Source organism: Tamandua tetradactyla, chromosome 3 (assembly GCF_023851605.1).
Source record: "Tamandua tetradactyla isolate mTamTet1 chromosome 3, mTamTet1.pri, whole genome shotgun sequence".
Classification (NCBI taxonomy): Eukaryota; Metazoa; Chordata; class Mammalia; order Pilosa; family Myrmecophagidae; genus Tamandua; species Tamandua tetradactyla.
This window is the reverse complement of record NC_135329.1, coordinates 104,572,216-104,590,992: the sequence shown is the minus strand read 5'-3', so window position 1 is coordinate 104,590,992 and position 18,777 is coordinate 104,572,216. Positions and strand designations below refer to the sequence as shown.

Here is an 18,777-nt window from a genome sequence, read left to right as displayed (position 1 = left end):
AAAATCAATAAGACCAGAATTTGGTTCTATGAGAAAATCAATAAGATTGATGGGCCCTTAGCAAGACTGACAAAAAGAAGAAGAGAGAGGATGCAAATAAATAAGATCAGAAATGGAAGAGGAGACATAACTACTGACCTCACAGAAATAAAGGAGGTAATAACAGGATACTATGAACAACTGTATGCTAATAAATACAACAATTTAGATGAAATGGACGGGTTCCTGGAAAGACATGAACAACCAACTTTGACTCAAGAAGAAATAGATGACCTCAACAAACCAATCACAAGTAAATAGATTGAATTAGTCATTCAAAAGCTCCCTAAAAAGAAAAGTCCAGGACCAGACGGCTTCACATGTGAATTCTATCAAACATTCCAGAAAGAATTAGTACCAACTCTCCTCAAACTCTTCAAATAATCGAAGTGGAGGGAAAACTACCTAATTCATTCTATGAAGCCAACATCACCCTCATACCAAAACCAGGCAAAGATATTACAAAAAAAGAAAACTACAGACCAATCTCTCTAATGATTATAGATGCAAAAAATCCTCAACAAAATTCTAGCAAATCGTATCCAACAACACATTAAAAGAATTATACATCATGACCAAGTAGGATTCATCCCAGGTATGCAAGGATGGTTCAACATAAGAAAATCAATTAATGTAATACACCACATCAACAAATCAAAGCAGAAAAATCACATGATCATCTCAATTGATGCAGAGAAGGCATTTGACAAAATTCAACATCCTTTCCTGTTGAAAACACTTCAAAAGATAGGAATACAAGGGAACTTCCTTAAAATGATAGAGGGAATATATGAAAAACCCACAGCTAATATCATCCTCAATGGGGAAAAATTGAAAACTTTCCCCCTAAGATCAGGAACAAGACAAGGATGTCCACTATCACCACTATTATTCAACATTGTGTTGGAAGTTCTAGCCAAAGCAATTAGACAAGAAAAAGAAATACAAGGCATCAAAATTGGAAAGGAAGAAGTAAAACTATCACTGTTTGCAGACGATATGATACTATACGTAGAAAACCCGGAAAAATCCACAACAAAACTACTAGAGCTAATAAATGAGTACAGCAAAGTAGCAGGCTACAAGATCAATGTTCAAAAATCTGTAGCATTTCTATACAGTAGCAATGAACAAGCTGAGGGGGAAATCAAGAAACGAATCCCATTTACAATCACAACTAAAAGAATAAAATACCTAGGAATAAATTTAACCAAAGAGACAAAAAACCTGTATAAAGAAAACTATAAAAAACTGCTAAAAGAAATCACAGAAGACCTAAATAGATGGAAGGGCATACCGTGTTCATGGATTGGAAGACTAAATATAATTAAGATGTCAATCCTACCTAAACTGATCTACAGATTGAATGCAATACCAATCAAAATCCCAACAACTTATTTTTCAGAATTAGAAAAACCAATAAGCAAATTTATCTGGAAGGGCAGGGTGCCCCGAATTGCTAAAAACATCTTGAGGAAAAAAAACGAAGCTGGAGGTCTCGCGATGCCGGACTTTAAGGCATATTATGAAGCCACAGTGGTCAAAACAGCATGGTATTGGCATAAAGATAGATATATCGACCAATGGAATCGAATAGAGTGCTCCGATATAGACCCTCTCATCTATGGACATTTGATCTTTGATAAGGCAGTCAAGCCAACTCACCTGGGACAGAACAGTGTCTTCAATAAATGGTGCCTAGAGAACTGGATATCCATATGCAAAAGAATGAAAGAAGACCCGTATCTCACACCCTATACAAAAGTTAACTCAAAATGGATCAAAGATCTAAACATTAGGTCTAAGACCATAAAACAGTTAGAGGAAAATGTTGGGAGATATCTTATAAAACTTACAATTGGAGGCGGTTTTATGGACCTTAAACCTAAAGCAAGAGCACTGAAGAAGGAATAAATAAATGGGAGCTCCTCAAAATTAGACACTTTTGTGCATCAAAGAACTTCATCAAGAAAGTAGAAAGACAGCCTACACAATGGGAGACAATATTTGGAAATGACATATCAGATAAAGGTCTAGTATCCAGAATTTATAAAGAGATTGTTCAACTCAACAACAACAAAAAGACAGTCAACCCAATTACAAAATGGGAAAAAGACTTGAACAGACACCTACCAGAAGAGGAAATACAAATGGCCAAAAGGCACATGAAGAGATTCTCAATGTTCCTGGCCATTAGAGAAATGCAAATCAAAACCACAATGAGATATCATCTCACACCCACCAGAATGGCCATTATCAACAAAACAGAAAATGACAAGTGCTGGAGAGGATGCGGAGAAAGAGGCACACTTATCCACTGTTGGTGGGAATGTCAAAGTGTGCAACCACTGTGGAAGGCAGTTTGGCGGTTCCTCAAAAAGCTGAATATAGAATTGCCATACGACCCAGCAATACCATTGCTAGGTATCTACTCAAAGGACTTAAGGGCAAAGACACAAAAGGACATTTGCACACCAATGTTTATAGCAGCGTTATTTACAATTGCAAAGAGATGGAAACAGCCAAAATGTCCATCAACAGAAGAATGGCTAAACAAACTGTGGTATATACATACGATGGAACATTATGCAGCTTTAAGACAAGATAAACTTATGAAGCATGTAATAGCATGGATGGACCTAGGGAATATTATGCTGAGTGAGTCCAGCCAAAAACTAAAGGACAAATACTGTATGGTCCCACTGATGTGAACAGACATTCGAGAATAAACTTGAAATATGTCATTGGTAACAGAGTCCAGCAGGAGTTAGAAACTGGGTAAGATAATGGGTAATTGAAGCTGAAGGGATACAGACTGTGCAACAGGACTAGATACAAAAACTCAAAAATGGACAGCACAATAATACCTAATTGTAAAGTAATCATGTTAAAACACTGAATGAAGCTGCATCTGAGCTATAGGGTTTGTTTGTTTGTTTGTTTACTATTATTACTACTTTTATTTCTTTTCTCTATATTAACATTTTATATCTTTTTCTGTTGTGTTGCTAGTTCCTCTAAACCGATGCGGGTGTACTGAGAAACGATGATCATGCATCTATGTGATGATGTTAAGAATTACTGAGTGCATATGTAGAATGGTATGATTTCTGAATGTTGTGTTAATTTCTTTTTTTTTCTTTCCGTTAATAAAAATAAATAAATAATTAAATAAATAAATATATTGATATTTCTTTTGGTCTTTAGTGTCTTGGAGCAGCTAGAAGAAAAAATAAAAAATTTTGGAACTGTAACCCCTACCAAACTTTAAAATCTGTTGTATAACTACTTGTTAAAATGTACTTGGAGGGTAAGCCACGGTGGCTCAGCAGGCAGACTTCTTGCCTGCCATGCCAGAGATCTGAGTTCGATCCCGGATGCCTGCCCATGCAGAAAAAAAAAAAAGGTACTTGGAAATGTATTGCCTCTTTGTATATATGTTGTATTTCACATTTAAAAAAAGTTAAAAATGAATTAAAAAAAAACTAGTGAGGGAAATGGAAAGAAATTTTAAGTAAAATGAGAGGTATTTCATGATCATAGGATTCAATACTATTAGGATATCAGTTTCCCTAAATTGATCTATAAATTCAATGCATTACGAATCAAAATCCCAGAAAAATTTCTTATACATGCTTGTATGCAGACATTGAGAAGCTGATTCTCAAATTTACATGAAAATGCAAAAGATCCTCCTTTGAAAGCGATCCTGAACAAGAACAAAGTTTGAAGATTTACACTATCAGATTTGAAGACTTATTACAAAGCTACAAAAGTATAGGGATAGACAAAGTTATTAATAGAATAAAATAAATAGTCCAGAAATAGGCCCATACACAGAGTCACTTGACATCACTGATACTGGATGGGAAAGGCACGTCCTTTCAACAATGATGCTGCAACAATTGGAGATCCATGTAGAAAAAAAAAATGTTGATCTCATCCTCTTACCACACACAGAATATAAGGTAGATCACAAACAAATGGTGATATGTAAAAAAATAAAGCTTCTAGAAAAAAAAAAAAGAATACATCTTCAGTACCTTGGGATGGGCAAAAATTTTCAAATAGGACATAAAAGGCACTATTCATATAAGCAAACACTGGTAACTGGAACTTATTGAAGTCAATAATATTTGATCATTAACAGACATCATTTCAAGAAAATGAATAGACAAGGTCCAGAAGTAGGAGAAAATATGCAATACATATATCTGACAAAAGTCTCATAATTGGAATACATGAATATTTCCTATAAGGCAATACAAAAAAGCAACTAAGTCTTAACAAAATAGGCAAAGGCTTTGAAAAGGCACTTCACTAAAGAGAATAAATATATGAAAATGTGCTTAATATCATTATTCATAAGGAAAATGTAAATTTAAAACAAGAGATATTACTATGGAGTTAGAGGTAAAAATTAAAATGACTGGCATTTCCAAGTGTGTAGAAAACAGTTAACATAGCAGGTTTGAGGCCACTATCCAAAGTGGTCACATAGCAAGATTGCCCCTTGACTCTAGGAACTTGGATTTTAGGAGGGTCCCCATCATTTCCAGAACTGATAAAAATGGCTCATTGTACCTGAACTGTGTGTGCAAACACTATGGTTTATGCTGAACTTCTACTTTCATTCTGGGAGTCTCAAATTTGCTATTTATTGGACAGAGGGGGCCCATGTGAGCAACCCCCACCCCAAAAAACCTTGGGCACGAAGTCTCTAACAAGCTTCCCTGCTAAATACCATTTCATATGTGTTGTCACAATTTATTGCTGAAGGAATAAAGGACATCCTGTGTGATTCCACAAAAAGATTCTTGGAAAGCTGGAGCCTTTTTTCCTCTGAACTTTATCCATGCAACTTTTCCCTTTGCTAATTTTACTTTGTATCTTTTCTGTAATAAATTACAGCCATGAGTATGACTATATGCTGAGTCTGTTTAATCCTTCTACTGAATCACTGAACCTTGGGATAGTATCTTGGGAACCCACAATACACCAACTGCTGGGAATTATCTGGAATAACTACAACTATTATACCTTCTTTTGGGGAACTTTAAATTGGTTCAGCTACTTTGTGAGACTGTTTAGCAATATCTAGTAAAGCTAAAACATATTTCTACAGGATGACCCAACAGTTCTACTGTTAGAAATATAACAAAGACATGTCCATTAAAAGACATTTACAAAAATGTTCATAGAAGCTTTATTCCTATTATCCCCAAACTGTAAACAACTCATGTTCATCAACAGGTGAAAAGATAAACAAATTGTGGTATATTTATATAAGGGAATACTACAAAACAATAAAACACACACAAATACTGATACATACAACAACATGGAAGCATCTCACAGACGTTAGTTATATTAAAAGAAGTTCCACACAAAAGTACACTTGTACAATTACATTTATATACAAAAGAATAAGCAATGTATGATTCCATTTATGAGATTCCATCACTTACAAAACTAACCTATGGTGATAAAAATTAGAAAAGTGGTTGTGTAGAAGGGAATATTGGGCTGTACTATCTAATACATGTGGAGGGTTAAATTTAAATAAATTACATAAAATGAGCTCAACAGCCACATGTATCTAAGACTACAGTAATGGACAGTGCAGATAAAGAATACAGAACATTTCCATCTTCACAGAAAGTTCTATGATGACAGGTATTTTCTATATGTTCATCTGGGTCGTAGTTACATGGATGTATACATGTGAAAAAATTCATCAAGATATATATTTAAGAAATGTGTACTTCACGGTATTAAGCTATACCTCAAAAAACAAACTCTGAATATCCATTTGCAGACATAAACTCTAACTGAATTAAAGTCCTAAATATAAGAACCAAAACTATAAAACTCCTAGAAGAAAACTGAGGGGAATATCTTTAAGAACTTATGTTAGGCAATAGTTTCTTAGACTTTAGACCAAAAGAACGAGCAATCAAACAACAAATTGATCAATGGACCTCATCCAAATTTAAAATTTTTGTACATCAAAGGACATTATCTTAAAAGTAAAATAATAACCTACAGAATGGGAGAAAATATTTAGAAACCACATATGATACTGTTTTAATATCCAGAATATATTTTTAAAAATCCTCTAAGTCAACAACAAAAAGACAACCCAATTTTAACATGGGGAAGAAAGTTTAATAGAAATTTCTCCAAAAAGATAAACAAATGGCAAAAAAAATAAAAGCACATGAAAAGATCTTCAACATCATTAGCCACTAGGGAAATGCAAATCAAAATGAGATACCATTTCATATCCATTAGAGTGGATACTATTAAAAAAAATTGAAAAGAAGATATGGAGAAATAGGAACACTAATACATTGTTGGGGGAAGGCAAATGGTACAGCCACTATGGAAAATAGTTTGGTACCACCTGAGAAAGTCAACTATAGATTTACCATTTGACCTGGCAATCCTACTTCTAGATAGATACCCAAAAGAACAGGGCAGGAATTCAAACATATTTGCACAGCAATGTTCATAGCAGCATTATTCACAACTGCCAGAAGATGGAAGCAATCCAAGTTTCATCTACAGCTGAGTGGATAAACAAAAATCTGCATACAGTGAAATATTATTCAGCCATAAAAAGGATGTGCTGATACATGCTACAATATAGATGAACCTTAAAGAACATCATGTTGCATGAAATATGTCAAATGCAAAAGGAAAAATATCATATGATCTCATTTGTATGAAAAACTGGAATAACCAAATTTGTACAGTCAGAATCTAGAATATAGGTTATCACAGGCCAGGGTAGGGAATGGGGAATTATGCTTAATTGGTACAGAGTTTCTGTTTGGAGTGATGGAAACATTTTGGTAATAGATGGTGATAATAGAAGCACAACACTGTGAAAGTAATTAACACCAATGAATTATATTTTTCAGTATGTTAAAAGGGGAAATTTTAGGTTGCATATATGTTACTATACTAAAAATTAAAAAAATAGGACTGTATAATACGAACAGTAAACCCTAATGTAAACTTTAGTTTAAACTGCATAATTATAATATTGTTTCATTAATTGTAACAAAGATAACACAGTAACGCAAAATGTTATAATAGGAAAAACCTTGCAAGGGTATATATGGGAACTCTGTATTTTCTAAATGGGTTTTCTGTAAACCTACAACTTTTCTAGAAAATAATAAATACTGTTCTAAGGTATTGCACTGTTGCTGTTCTACTCAATGTTTCAATAGCTTCAAATTGCAGTTTTGACAGTAAAAAAGTTCAAAACTAAAATAAAAACTAAAACTAATAAAAGATTTTGTTCATTCTCTTCATATTTTGAATTTCGTTTTTAAGACACCTGAGCATGCAACACTAAGTTTAAGGAATAACAGATCACCTTTTACATGATGAGCTACTACTTTAATGTCAAAACATTTTTTGATTTCAGAAACAGAATTTTAAACAATTCCCCTACCAAGAGCTATCATCTACTAAAATGAAGTTATAAAAACAATAAAATAAAAGAATTAAATTTTGAAAAGCCAGTCTGTCTCTTACCTGGGTTACTGGAATGTAGAGAGGTTCTCCATTATGTAGCAGTGTAAGTTTCCCATGCTGATAGAGTCGTCCTTCTGGCCTTAAATTTGCCATTTCCTTAAGTCCTCCTTTCTTACCACTCTCTTGTCCATTTCCCTTAAGTTCTTCAGTATCACTTAGACATTCAAAAAATTCTTCTTCGCTGTCACTCCAGGAATCCCAAGACTTTCCCACCTCTCCTTTTTCCTTATCTGTATCTTTCAGATTATCTATACCCAATTGGTCTCCAGCTTTTCCAGCATCCCCTGGATATATATTAGTTACATTATCTAAAGTACTTGTCTTTCTCCCCTCATCACGGGCCTTCTTTCTTTCAATACAGCAATTTAACATCTTAAGAAAATAGAAATAAACAATTATATTTCAATTAGTTGCAGTAAAAAACATCCATTCATTCTCCACCCTTCCTCAGGACCTTGTTGTAAATTACAATGACTACAGTAATCTACAACAACACAATAAGAATAGTCTATTATCTATTATTACATTTAGTCCTAGGATAAGCAACTATTAAATCAAGACCACATTTATGTAATGTCCTTATGTTACTTTACCTGTAGTTTCTGATGAAGTAAACAACATCTTAGATCTGGAGGTCCACTTGCTAATCTATCAAATAAAATAAGTGGGAAAAGACAGCTTAATTTCAGTAAAATTGACTGACATATGCATATTTTTCATACTACCATAATTTTTAATCATACTGATAAGAAGACAAAACTAGATTTGAGTTCCAGAAACGGAACAACTAAGCCTAAAAGAACAAAAAGAGTCATGTTATGTCCTCCTGGTATAAAAACCAAGAGCAAACATAATAATTTAAACATAGTAGCAAACTACTGACACTTTCAAGCTAAAAGAAACTTAAAGATGTCCAATTATAATAAAAAATTCCCTAAATCCAACTCAAGAAGTAAAATACACTGTTTATACTACACAAAATTAATTTGTCTATGCATTCAGATCTCAATTATTAATGTGGATTTTCACTATAAAAACCAAGGTCTCGGATGCATGGGTAGTTCAGTGGTTAGAACGCTCACCACCTTCCATGCAGGAGACCCAGGTTTGATTCCTGGACCATGCACCACCACCCCCCCAAAAAAAAAAAACAAAAAGAAAATCAAGGTTTCCACCTTTCTTTTGCCACTGGGTCTGCAGATTGTCTCTAGTTCTAAATCATGAGATTCCCAGGCAATCAGCCAAAGATATGCCCTCATACTCAATATGTTCCTAGACCCATCTAAAATTAATAAGTTTCATAGCAAATTATAAGACCAAAAGTAAATCTAGGCAGAGATTGGTAAATGAAATAACAGCAAATGTTTTTCGATCAATGACAATTTTAGATTATCATATCACAATATCCTCCCTTAGCATGGGTAGATAAGCACTAAGCTATGCAACATCAACAGATATACTAATTAAAATTCACTTAATTAAATGAAATGTCAATTTCTGATTTATGCAGAAAAAAAATTATAGATGTTTTAATATCTGAACTTATAACGAACTCCAAAGATGTTTCCTCCCAATTAAAAAGGCATGTTCACTGCAGAAAATTTGGAAAATACATAAAGAACAAAATAAAAATATAATTTCAAACCTAAGGTAAAACCAATATCAACTCTTAGTTATATCTCTTTCCAATATTTTTCTCCATACATAAACATTAGCATAATTGAAGGCACTATGTACATGCAATACTATATTCTACTTGACAACACATTATGAACATCATTAAAGATTCTTGGGGAAAAATATATAATGGTTCCTTCATATTCCATTGTAGAGAGATACCATAATTTATTTATGCATTCTTTTACTGTTTGATACTCAGGTTGTTTTCCTTTTTTCTTCCTATGATAGATTTGCTGCAGTGAACATCTCTACATAAATCGTATCCATGTTTTTACTACTTTCTTAAGAAAGAGTGCCTAGAAGGACAGAATTAAGTGGTCAAAAATCAAATGTCTGTTAACAAACAAAAATCTTATTTCTACAACTAGAAATTGAAATTATTACCCTGGAATCAGAAAGTTGTTTTCCCATCTGAAACGCATTTCAAGAACAAATTCCTGCCAGAGATGTGCCACTCCTTTCAACCCTCCATGGTAGAAATTGATCATACAAAGACACAAAGCTAATTTGTATGTTAAACTGTCAGATGGTGCGGATTTGAATTGATTGTAGAGATTCTAAATTTAACAAAACAGAAACAAAGCAAAATTTAACACTTTTAAATATATAATGAAAAAGTAGGTAGGAGAGATTTCAATACTAAAATGAACCTAGCCTAACAAAACTAGATTTTTATCAAATGCCTAATACACTACAGCCTAAACTGTTCTTAGGCATTTCTACGTTCTCAAGGTTTTTACTTGAATAAAAAAACTGAGGTATAGTTTAGTAAGGCTAATGTTATAGTTTTATTTTTTTTGTGGAATCTTTAAGATGTATTCTAAACCTCATACCGTTTTAAAAATCTTTTTTTAACTACAAAAGGAGTACTCACTGTAAAAACAAAACAACACCATAAAATCAGAATTGTATGAACTAAAAATGTATAAGCCTCTGCTTTTCCCCCTCACTGCATGAAGTATACTTGTCAAAAATAACTACTTACAATTTAATGTATCTTTACACCTGTCTTTGAACTGCCCTCAATTCTCCATTTATCAAAGACCTGGATAAGGAGAACATGAAAATTCCATATTTTACTTCATTAAAGAGCTCTCCATTCATACTCTTGTTCTAAAACAAGAAGTTCTGAAATATGGAGAACTGATACTGCAGCACATCTGAGGAAAATCCTACAACTGTGCACAGTATAGTGATGCTATTTTTTCACTGTTTCCAGAAACTCTTGCTATTCAAAATATCTATCTAGGCCAATGATCTCCACTCGGTTTTCCTGACTTGCTTTTTATAAAAAAGACACTTATGCTATACATCAGAAATGTAATAAACTCCTAGAGATTTAGTACATTTTAAATATGTTAATATTTAACTCCAAATCAACTTACATATTCCTCACTCTCTGATGGAAGATTATTGTCTGTTGCTGCAGTCCCATCTAATGGTTTCTCAGAAGTAGCATCAGGGAATAAGAACTTGGAGAGAAGAAGACAATATTCATACTTCAGAACAAATTTCCTATTTTGTTGATATTTATAAATAATATTGACATTATTTGACTTTCTCCTGGTTTTGCTGTTTAAACAATCAAATGGCTGAGTCTATACTATCTTCAATGTTTTCTACTTTAATTCAAAAGTACAGAAGGTTTCAGTGACTAACCTATTTCAGAAAGAGATTTTTCTTTAAAGTAACCACTTGATTCTGTGAGTTGAACAGAATGCAAAACTGAAATCTGCCCATTGTGATTTCAATTTTCATCCAAAGCCATCAGATTTTTTTTTTTATTTTACATGGGCAGGCACCGGGAATCAAACCCGGGTCCTCGGGCATGGCAGGCAAGCACTCTTACCTGCTGTGCCACCGTGGCCCGCCCTCATCAGATTTTTTTAAAGCAGTTATATTATTAAAAAGGCAAAATTATAAAAGAAAACTTAAAAACATACATATATTTATGAAGCTCTATGGAGTTAAAACATTATAAATGAAAGAGTAAAGGTATGATATTCAAGACTCATAATTTCATTTTATGAAGCATCTTTAGAAAGTGGAAAGTATATAAACCTATAAGGACCACTGCATCTTTCCACGTGGCTTCTATTTATATATGTTAATCTATGTGAGGGTGGGATGGGGTTGTGGATAGGGTGGGATGTGGTGGTGGTGGTGGTGAATAACTACTTGTCATGCCATTCCTTTTTTTTTTTTTTTTTTTTTTTTTTTTTTTTTTTAAAGGAAAGACAGAGAGAAGGAAGGAAGGATAGAAGGAAGGAAGGAAGGAAGAAAGGGAAACATTTTTAAACATTTTCTTGTTTTTATTGTATTTTGTTTCTTTGTTTTTGTTACATGGGCTGGGGCCGGGAATCGAACCGAGGTCCTCCGGCATAGCAGGCAAGCACTTTGCCCGCTGAGCCACCGCGGCCCGCCCCCATTCCTTTTTTTAAATAAAAATTTATTCATTCTAAGTAATTCAAATTGTTAAATTGATGCTACTGGTAGACATTTCAGATAGACACAGATATAGTAAAAAAATTCAGTGTTTATGACACTGAGCTATAAAATCTGAATACAATCTCCAAGGATACATTCTTAAGAAGAAAATTTGTCCATAGAAATTTAAGTCCTCTTACTGCTCTTCCTCCCAATTGTTTTCTATTATTGCTGGCTTGTAATTCCTTTTATTATGCAAATATTTTATAGAACATGCTCAAAAGATTTTTAAAAATAGAGGATATACTATATGCCAAGACTCAGTAATAGGCGCAATTACATCTTCTCATTCTCATACCATTCTGTGAGCTAGATATCATTGCTCACATCTTACAGATGCAAAAAGTACATCTTGCTCAGATAACTGGACAGGGTAAGATTAACATAAGTTTTCAAGATCAGTGGTTTTTTTTCATTACATTACTTTGGAAGGTTTTTCCCAGGATTGTCTTAATGCACAAATTGACAAACAATTATAACTACAATTCTAGTAAAAAGTAGCTCTCATTTATCAAGGCTCTCTCATTTATATGCTAGGCAGTGTAACAGAAGGCTCTTTAATCCTCATGACAATTCTCATAAGGTTTCTTTAATTTTTTTAAATTTTATTATTTTTTTTATTTCTCATAAGGTTTTTATTAGCCTCGTTTTATAGATAAAGAAACTGAATTTAGAACTTAATAAATATCATGCAATAAGTTAGGATTAAGCCCTTGCATGTGTGGTTCTAAGGCTGGGCCCTTTCTACAATGCTATACCTATACATAAACCTCCATTTCTACTTTCTATTAGTCCTCACTATAAAGCTTTCTCTATATTGTTGTCAAAGGAAGCTTTCAAAAATACAATTCTAATCATGTCAACCTTCTGCTTAAAACAGTATTAGACTAAAAAAACAGAAAAATAGCATCAGACTGCAAAATAAAGTCCAGTGCTTCATCATGTCAGTTCATCTGCTACCTCTTCAGTCTCATCCCTGGTCACTGCAAGGAAATGCCCTACAATACATCAAAATATTTAATACTCTCTCTCAAGTCTCTGCTATTCTTCTGCTTCTAAAGCCTTCTTCCCTTCAAGATTCAGCATAAAGGGCAGGCCATGGTGGCTCAGCAAGCAAGAATGCTTGCTTGCCATGCCAGAGATCCCAGGTTCAATTCCCGGTGCCTGCCCACGTATTAAAAAAAAAAAAAAAAAGATTCAGTGCATTAAAGTCCCCTTCAGGAAATGGGGAGAAAGGGGGAAAATTCAACTTCCCTAAGTTGAATTCTTGATATTCTCATAAGCAGTGCAGACAACCAAAGCTGTAGGCTGAGCTCCCAGTCTTAGGGTTTGTTCATATGAAACTTAACCCCACAAGGATAGGTCAAGCCAACTTAAAATTAGGCCTAAGAGAACCTCTTTTGTTGCTCAGATGTGGCCTCTCTCTCCAGCCAACACAACAAGCAAATTCATCACCCTCCCCCTGTCTACATGGGACATGATTCCCAGGGATGTGGACCTTCCTGGCAACGTGGGACAGAAATCCTAGAATGAGCTGAGACTCAACATCAAGGGATTGAGAAAACCTTCTCAACCAAAAGGGGGAAGAGTGAAATGAGACAAAATAAAGTGTCAATGGCTGAGAGATTCCAAACAGAGTCAAGGGGTTATCCTGGAGGTTATTCTTATGCATTAAATAGATATTACCTTATTAGTCAAGATGTAATGGAAAGGCTGGAGGGAACTGCCTGAAAATGTAGAGCTGTGTTCCAGTAGCCATGTTTCTTGAAGATGATTGTATAATGATATAACTTTCACAATGTGACTGTGTGATTGTGTCCTGATGCTCCTTTTATCTACCTTATCAACAGATGAGTAAAACATATGGAATAAAAATAAATAATAGGGGGAACAAACATTTAAATAAATTTAGTTTGAAATGCTAGTGATCAATGAAAGGGAGGGGTAAGGGGTATGGTATGTATGAATTTTTTTCTGTTTTCTTTTTCTGAATAGATGCAAATGTTCCAAGAAATGATCATGATGATGAATATGCAACTATGTGATGATATTGAAATTACTGATTATATATGTAGAATGGAATGATCAAAAGTTAAGAATGCTGGGCGGGCCACGGTGGCTCAGCAGGTAAGAGTGCTTGCCTGCCATGCCCAAGGACCCAGGTTCGATTCCCGGTGCCTGCCCATGTAAAAGAAAAAAAAAAGTTAAGGATGCTTGTGTTGTTTGGTGTTTTTTGGTATTAAAAAAAAACTTTTTAATTACTTAAAAAAAAATTATGAGCTACAAAAAAAAAAAAAATCAGTGCATGTTCCCCTTTATACAGTTTTCCCTGATCCTTACTGCCCAGAGACAGATGCATCCTCTGATGTGCTCTCAAAGCCCTTCTGCTAGACTTTTCACGTGTAACTTAGTATTATTAACTCAAGATTTATTTTCCCTCTTCCTATTACACTAAGAACATTCTGAGTGTGGAGACTTGATGTGTTACTCATTTTATATTTCCAACCCAGTGCCTGCCACATAGAAGGAACCAGATATATAATGAATATAGATTATGCATATAATTATAAAGAGATATAGTTACTTACCAAGAGAATAGTATTGAGGACATCATTATTCAGTGGTGACTCTTCTGCACCTCTGTGTTTTCGTATTTTCTTCTTTGCAGTGTGTACCATATTAGAAACTGATAATTTATGAATTGGAACTGGTGCTGGCTCTGTCAACTTTGACAAAGCATGAGTTATATCAGCAATTTCTATAAAAAAATAGAATGCATACACATTATATCACCTACTTTAGTAGGTTAGAGTGATGAGTAAATCAAAGATTATATAGAATATTTAGTCCCTCCTTCTACTATGGTTACGTAGTCTCAAAAGTATAAAATTTTAACACACATATTCATTCAGCTTTATATGCAGTCATGAGTGCCAATTGTTTCACACAAATTATTTCTTCCCAGGGGATTTCAAAGATCAACTTCTAAAACTCTGCTTTTCAAATCATCCCACAGTTTTTCTCAAAAGAGCTTATTAAATATACTTTATGTCTAAAGCTCAGTTTGCAATCTGGAGAGAAATGGTATTTGTCTAGTCCATTAAAACTAGCTTCTCTGACTTAATTCAAAATGAGAAAAAAGATTAAAAGTTGCTGGAAAAATGTGCCAAATAAAAGGCTTAGACAGTTGAAAATGGTCTAAGACAACAAAAAATGTAGGTCACCTCTTCCTTCTTCCTCAAATGTAGAGCGTCCTAGAATCTCATCAGTTGACTCCTTTCGACGGCAAACCTTGAAAAATTCACTGACAAAATCACCTACGTAGAAAAGAGTTATTCATTTTTCATGCTTATCTTAAAGAAATCTGTCCTATAAATTAAAATACATATCTCTTCACAAAAGCTATTAACAAAGATATGGTAGGAAAAATAACCATTCAAGTTTTTGCAACTGAGAAACCAAAAATGAATTCTACTTTAGCAAATAATGCTATACTTACAAAGGAAGGTTGTACTGCTACAAAAAGGAACAATGTCGTGAGGCATGCAACGATGTGAATGAACATGTGGGACATTTGGTGAGACAAAAATAAGCCAGAACTAAAAAACAACAATGGTATGGTCACTTTTAGAAAATGCTTATAAGAAAAAGGGTCCTAGATTGTAAGCTTATAGAGCAGACACATTAAGTCCAGAGTGGTGATTATTATTTCTGGATTTTGAAAGGCTGTTTTATATATAAAACCTGATATTTAGAGATAAGAACGAAGCCAAATAGGTTGGGGTTAAAGTAATTAAGAACATAGGGGTAAAGAAGACAGTGTCTATATTTTAGAACCACACATACTCTTTGAGACCAATGTTAGAAAGGTTTATCTGATCTGGAACTGAAATTTTCTACAGTGCATAATCTAATTCAACCTATCTGTATAGCTCATTTGAACAAGTGAAACACAAGCAGCACAGAATAATAAAGAGGTCCTTTAATCCTGTATAGATTATTGTAATGCCTGGGAACATCCTAGAGTATATTAAGCAGATAATCAAAAAGTATTGGCAAAAAAAAAGTATTGGCAAAGTCCTCTGAGGGAGGGGAGAAAGACTATGGAAGTATTAAACCTTACCATCAGGGAATCCCCTAATACTTTGTCAAACTTTAAGGACACCCAAATCAATAGGCCATGCCCTCAATCAGGAGGCTTACTCTTGTGAAGTTTATGTAGGTAGCAGAGAAACTTAGACTACCTATAGGCACGCCTAAGAGTTACTTCTGGAGGACCTCGATTGTTATTCAAATGTGGCCTCAGAATCTCTAAACCCAATTCTGCAAGTGAAATCACTGCCCTCCCCGCAACATGGGACATGACATCCGGGGGTGAAAGTCTCCCTGGTGATGTGGGAGATGACTCCCCGGGATGAATCCAGACTTGGCACCATGGGATCAACAACTACATCCTGACCAAAAGGTAGGAAAGAAGTGTAATAAAGTATTAGTGGCAGAGAGTTCAAATAGAGTCAAGAGGCTACTCCAGAGGTTGCTCTTATACAAGCTTCAGGTAGACCTTCCTACCTATCATAACCTGCCAACCCCCAACCAGGACCATTCAGGCTAATCCTAAAGAACACCTAGGGCAATATATAAGATTCCACAAGGGTTCCAAGCACTAGAGGAACTTTCCAGAAACCTACAACCTCCAGATGGGTCCCTGGTCTAGATAAGTCCTGAAGCCTAGCCCAGCCTCTCCAGAACACTGGATAGTTCTATCTCCCTACCCCATTTCCAATATCAAAATTTTCGAATTGCCATAGCTCAAACAACCCCAAAGAGAGGTACGGAAAGATCAAAGGTGATGGTGGAATTATACATAGAAGATAGGACTTAACAAATGAATATGAATGCTGAATCATTAAATTGATATCTCTTTTAGTTTCCAGTATTTTAGAGCAGCTTTTTTATCATCACAATTGACTTTTTTTCCTTCTTTTATTGTGAACAATGACATATATACAAAAAAGTTATAAATTTCAAAGAACATATTTCAGACTTTGACATGGGTTACAATTTTACAATTTTAGGTTTTTACTTCTAGTTGCTCTAAAATACTGGAGATTAAAAAAAAAAAAAAAAGTCCTCTAGCCTCCTATAATCTGCAGCAGCAAGAAGGAAAAATATAAGAGGATCATATGGTAGCCCATGACAAACTCTGGGATCTGTCCTGTAACCACTTGTTGAAGAGTGCTTTGAAAACTTGTTTTTTTAATTTCTTTGCTTTGTATTTATGTTCTACTACACAAAAAAAAGTTAAAATAAAAAACTACAATGTAAAAAAGGTTAATCCTACTTTAAAGGTAGCCTTGTCCTTCCTTCTCTTTTTTTCATGCCCCAAGATAGTAAAAATTTTTTTTCCTTACAAGTCCCTCTAGAAGGAAAGGAAAAAATAATTGTACACAATAATATTAAGTACATACTATATGCCTCAATGAGAAGTAAATTTTGAGCCCGTTTAAAAAAAACTACAAAAGAAACTATAAAAGAAATTCTGAAGATGTTTTTCTAGAGGATTAAGAAATCATGCAGGCTGGGCAGTGCACCGGTGGCTCAGTGGCAGAATTCTCGCCAGCTGTGCCAGAGACCTGGGTTCGATTCCCAGAGCCTGCCCATGCCAAAAAAAAAAAAAAAAAAAAAAAAAAGAAAAATCATGCAGGTTGATGGTATCTCTGCTTCAGCTGCATATTAATGGTATCCGTGGTGATATTATAAAGGGAAGGGTTATGATATTCCTAAAAGAGCTACAATGAGATTTGTTCACACAAAAATTATAGCTTAACAAGAACCACCAGTACAAATTATTTATTAATACAATATACTGAGTAGATCTAAGCATTACAATTCGTTATCTACTCATTAAGTGCTACACACACATATGTACATATCATCTGATCCTCACAATAACCCTATGAAGTACATACTATTATTATCTACCTATATTTTACTGAGAAGGACAGTGAGGCTTGAAGAAATTAAGTACCTTTGACTAGTGGATCTAGAATTTGAACCAAGGTCTGTAAACCACAAAGTTCTTTTTATCAACCCTATATTTTCTCCCTTAAACATCAGATAAATTCACCAAGGGCAGAAATTTTACCTTTTACCATCTGTGTGTTCACTAATATATACTTAGCACAAATGGGAAACGTTAATTAGCATTTGATAAATAACATGAAATAAATAATAGCTCAAAAAATAACACTTTATAGAAATGCATCATTACTATCATCACAAAATATTTAGGGATCTATCAGTTGAATAGTATTATATCAGGTGATATGGAATGAAGGTGAAATAGATGAATACAAGAAATATAGAAAATATTTTCATGTGTACTAATGACAACAGAGAAAAAGATGGAAAGGCAATTGAGGAGATGGGTTTGTAAGATCTCATATAGAAGACAGTTACACTGACAAAAATAGGAAGGAAAAGAAAATTTCACACACGAGGAAAATCCATCTGAATAGCAGCTGATGTACAGACAAACACTGATGTTTTTCAAAGAGTTCCCGTTTGTATTATTTCACTTGATTCTTCAAAGAACCCTGTGAGGTGTACAAGCTTATTTTCAGCCCTTTTCTCAGAAAATAGGCTTGGAGAAATGATATAACTCTACAGAGGGGGTCCAGTGGAGATTGTGGAAATCAGCGTTCTTCCCATTATGCTCCACAGGTCCAGTGGGATAACAAAAGGCAAACAAGTCTCTACTAACTGGAATGGAAGATGTCAACTATGCCACAAGAGGAAAGGAACAAAATGACAGGAAAACATCAGAAGAATAAAACTCATATAGGATACTGGAGAATTCTGAGGTGTAGAATTCTTTAGGTTAAACTGAAAAACAAGAAGGAAATCCTGCTAGTGCTATTAAGAGTATCTAGAGGAAGTCACTGCTGTTGGCAAAGATGTAAAAACAAACAAATGGTATAGATATTATTAACCCAGGAGATCACAAATGTAAAAAAAAAA

The 18,777-nt window shown here is 34.3% G+C and overlaps 1 protein-coding gene across 5 annotated transcripts in view; it reads right to left on the bottom strand.

The window, feature by feature from the left end:
* The window catches only part of RAB3GAP1 (RAB3 GTPase activating protein catalytic subunit 1), a 193,525-nt gene that overhangs the window by 35,975 nt on the left and 138,773 nt on the right, over window positions 1-18,777 (bottom strand). For all 5 annotated transcript variants that reach the window (XR_013172684.1, XR_013172685.1, XM_077153644.1 and 2 more), the window contains exons 12-17: window positions 14,982-15,074; window positions 14,346-14,515; window positions 10,656-10,742; window positions 9,655-9,827; window positions 8,184-8,238; window positions 7,591-7,962 (exon numbers count right to left, since the gene is read on the bottom strand). Coding sequence is in view for 3 of the 5 variants with exons in the window: in XM_077153644.1 (XP_077009759.1) it covers window positions 7,591-7,962; window positions 8,184-8,238; window positions 9,655-9,827; window positions 10,656-10,742; window positions 14,346-14,515; window positions 14,982-15,074 (950 nt within the window). In the remaining 2 variants the exon portion in view is untranslated. The remainder of the gene's footprint in view (window positions 1-7,590; window positions 7,963-8,183; window positions 8,239-9,654; window positions 9,828-10,655; window positions 10,743-14,345; window positions 14,516-14,981; window positions 15,075-18,777) is intronic.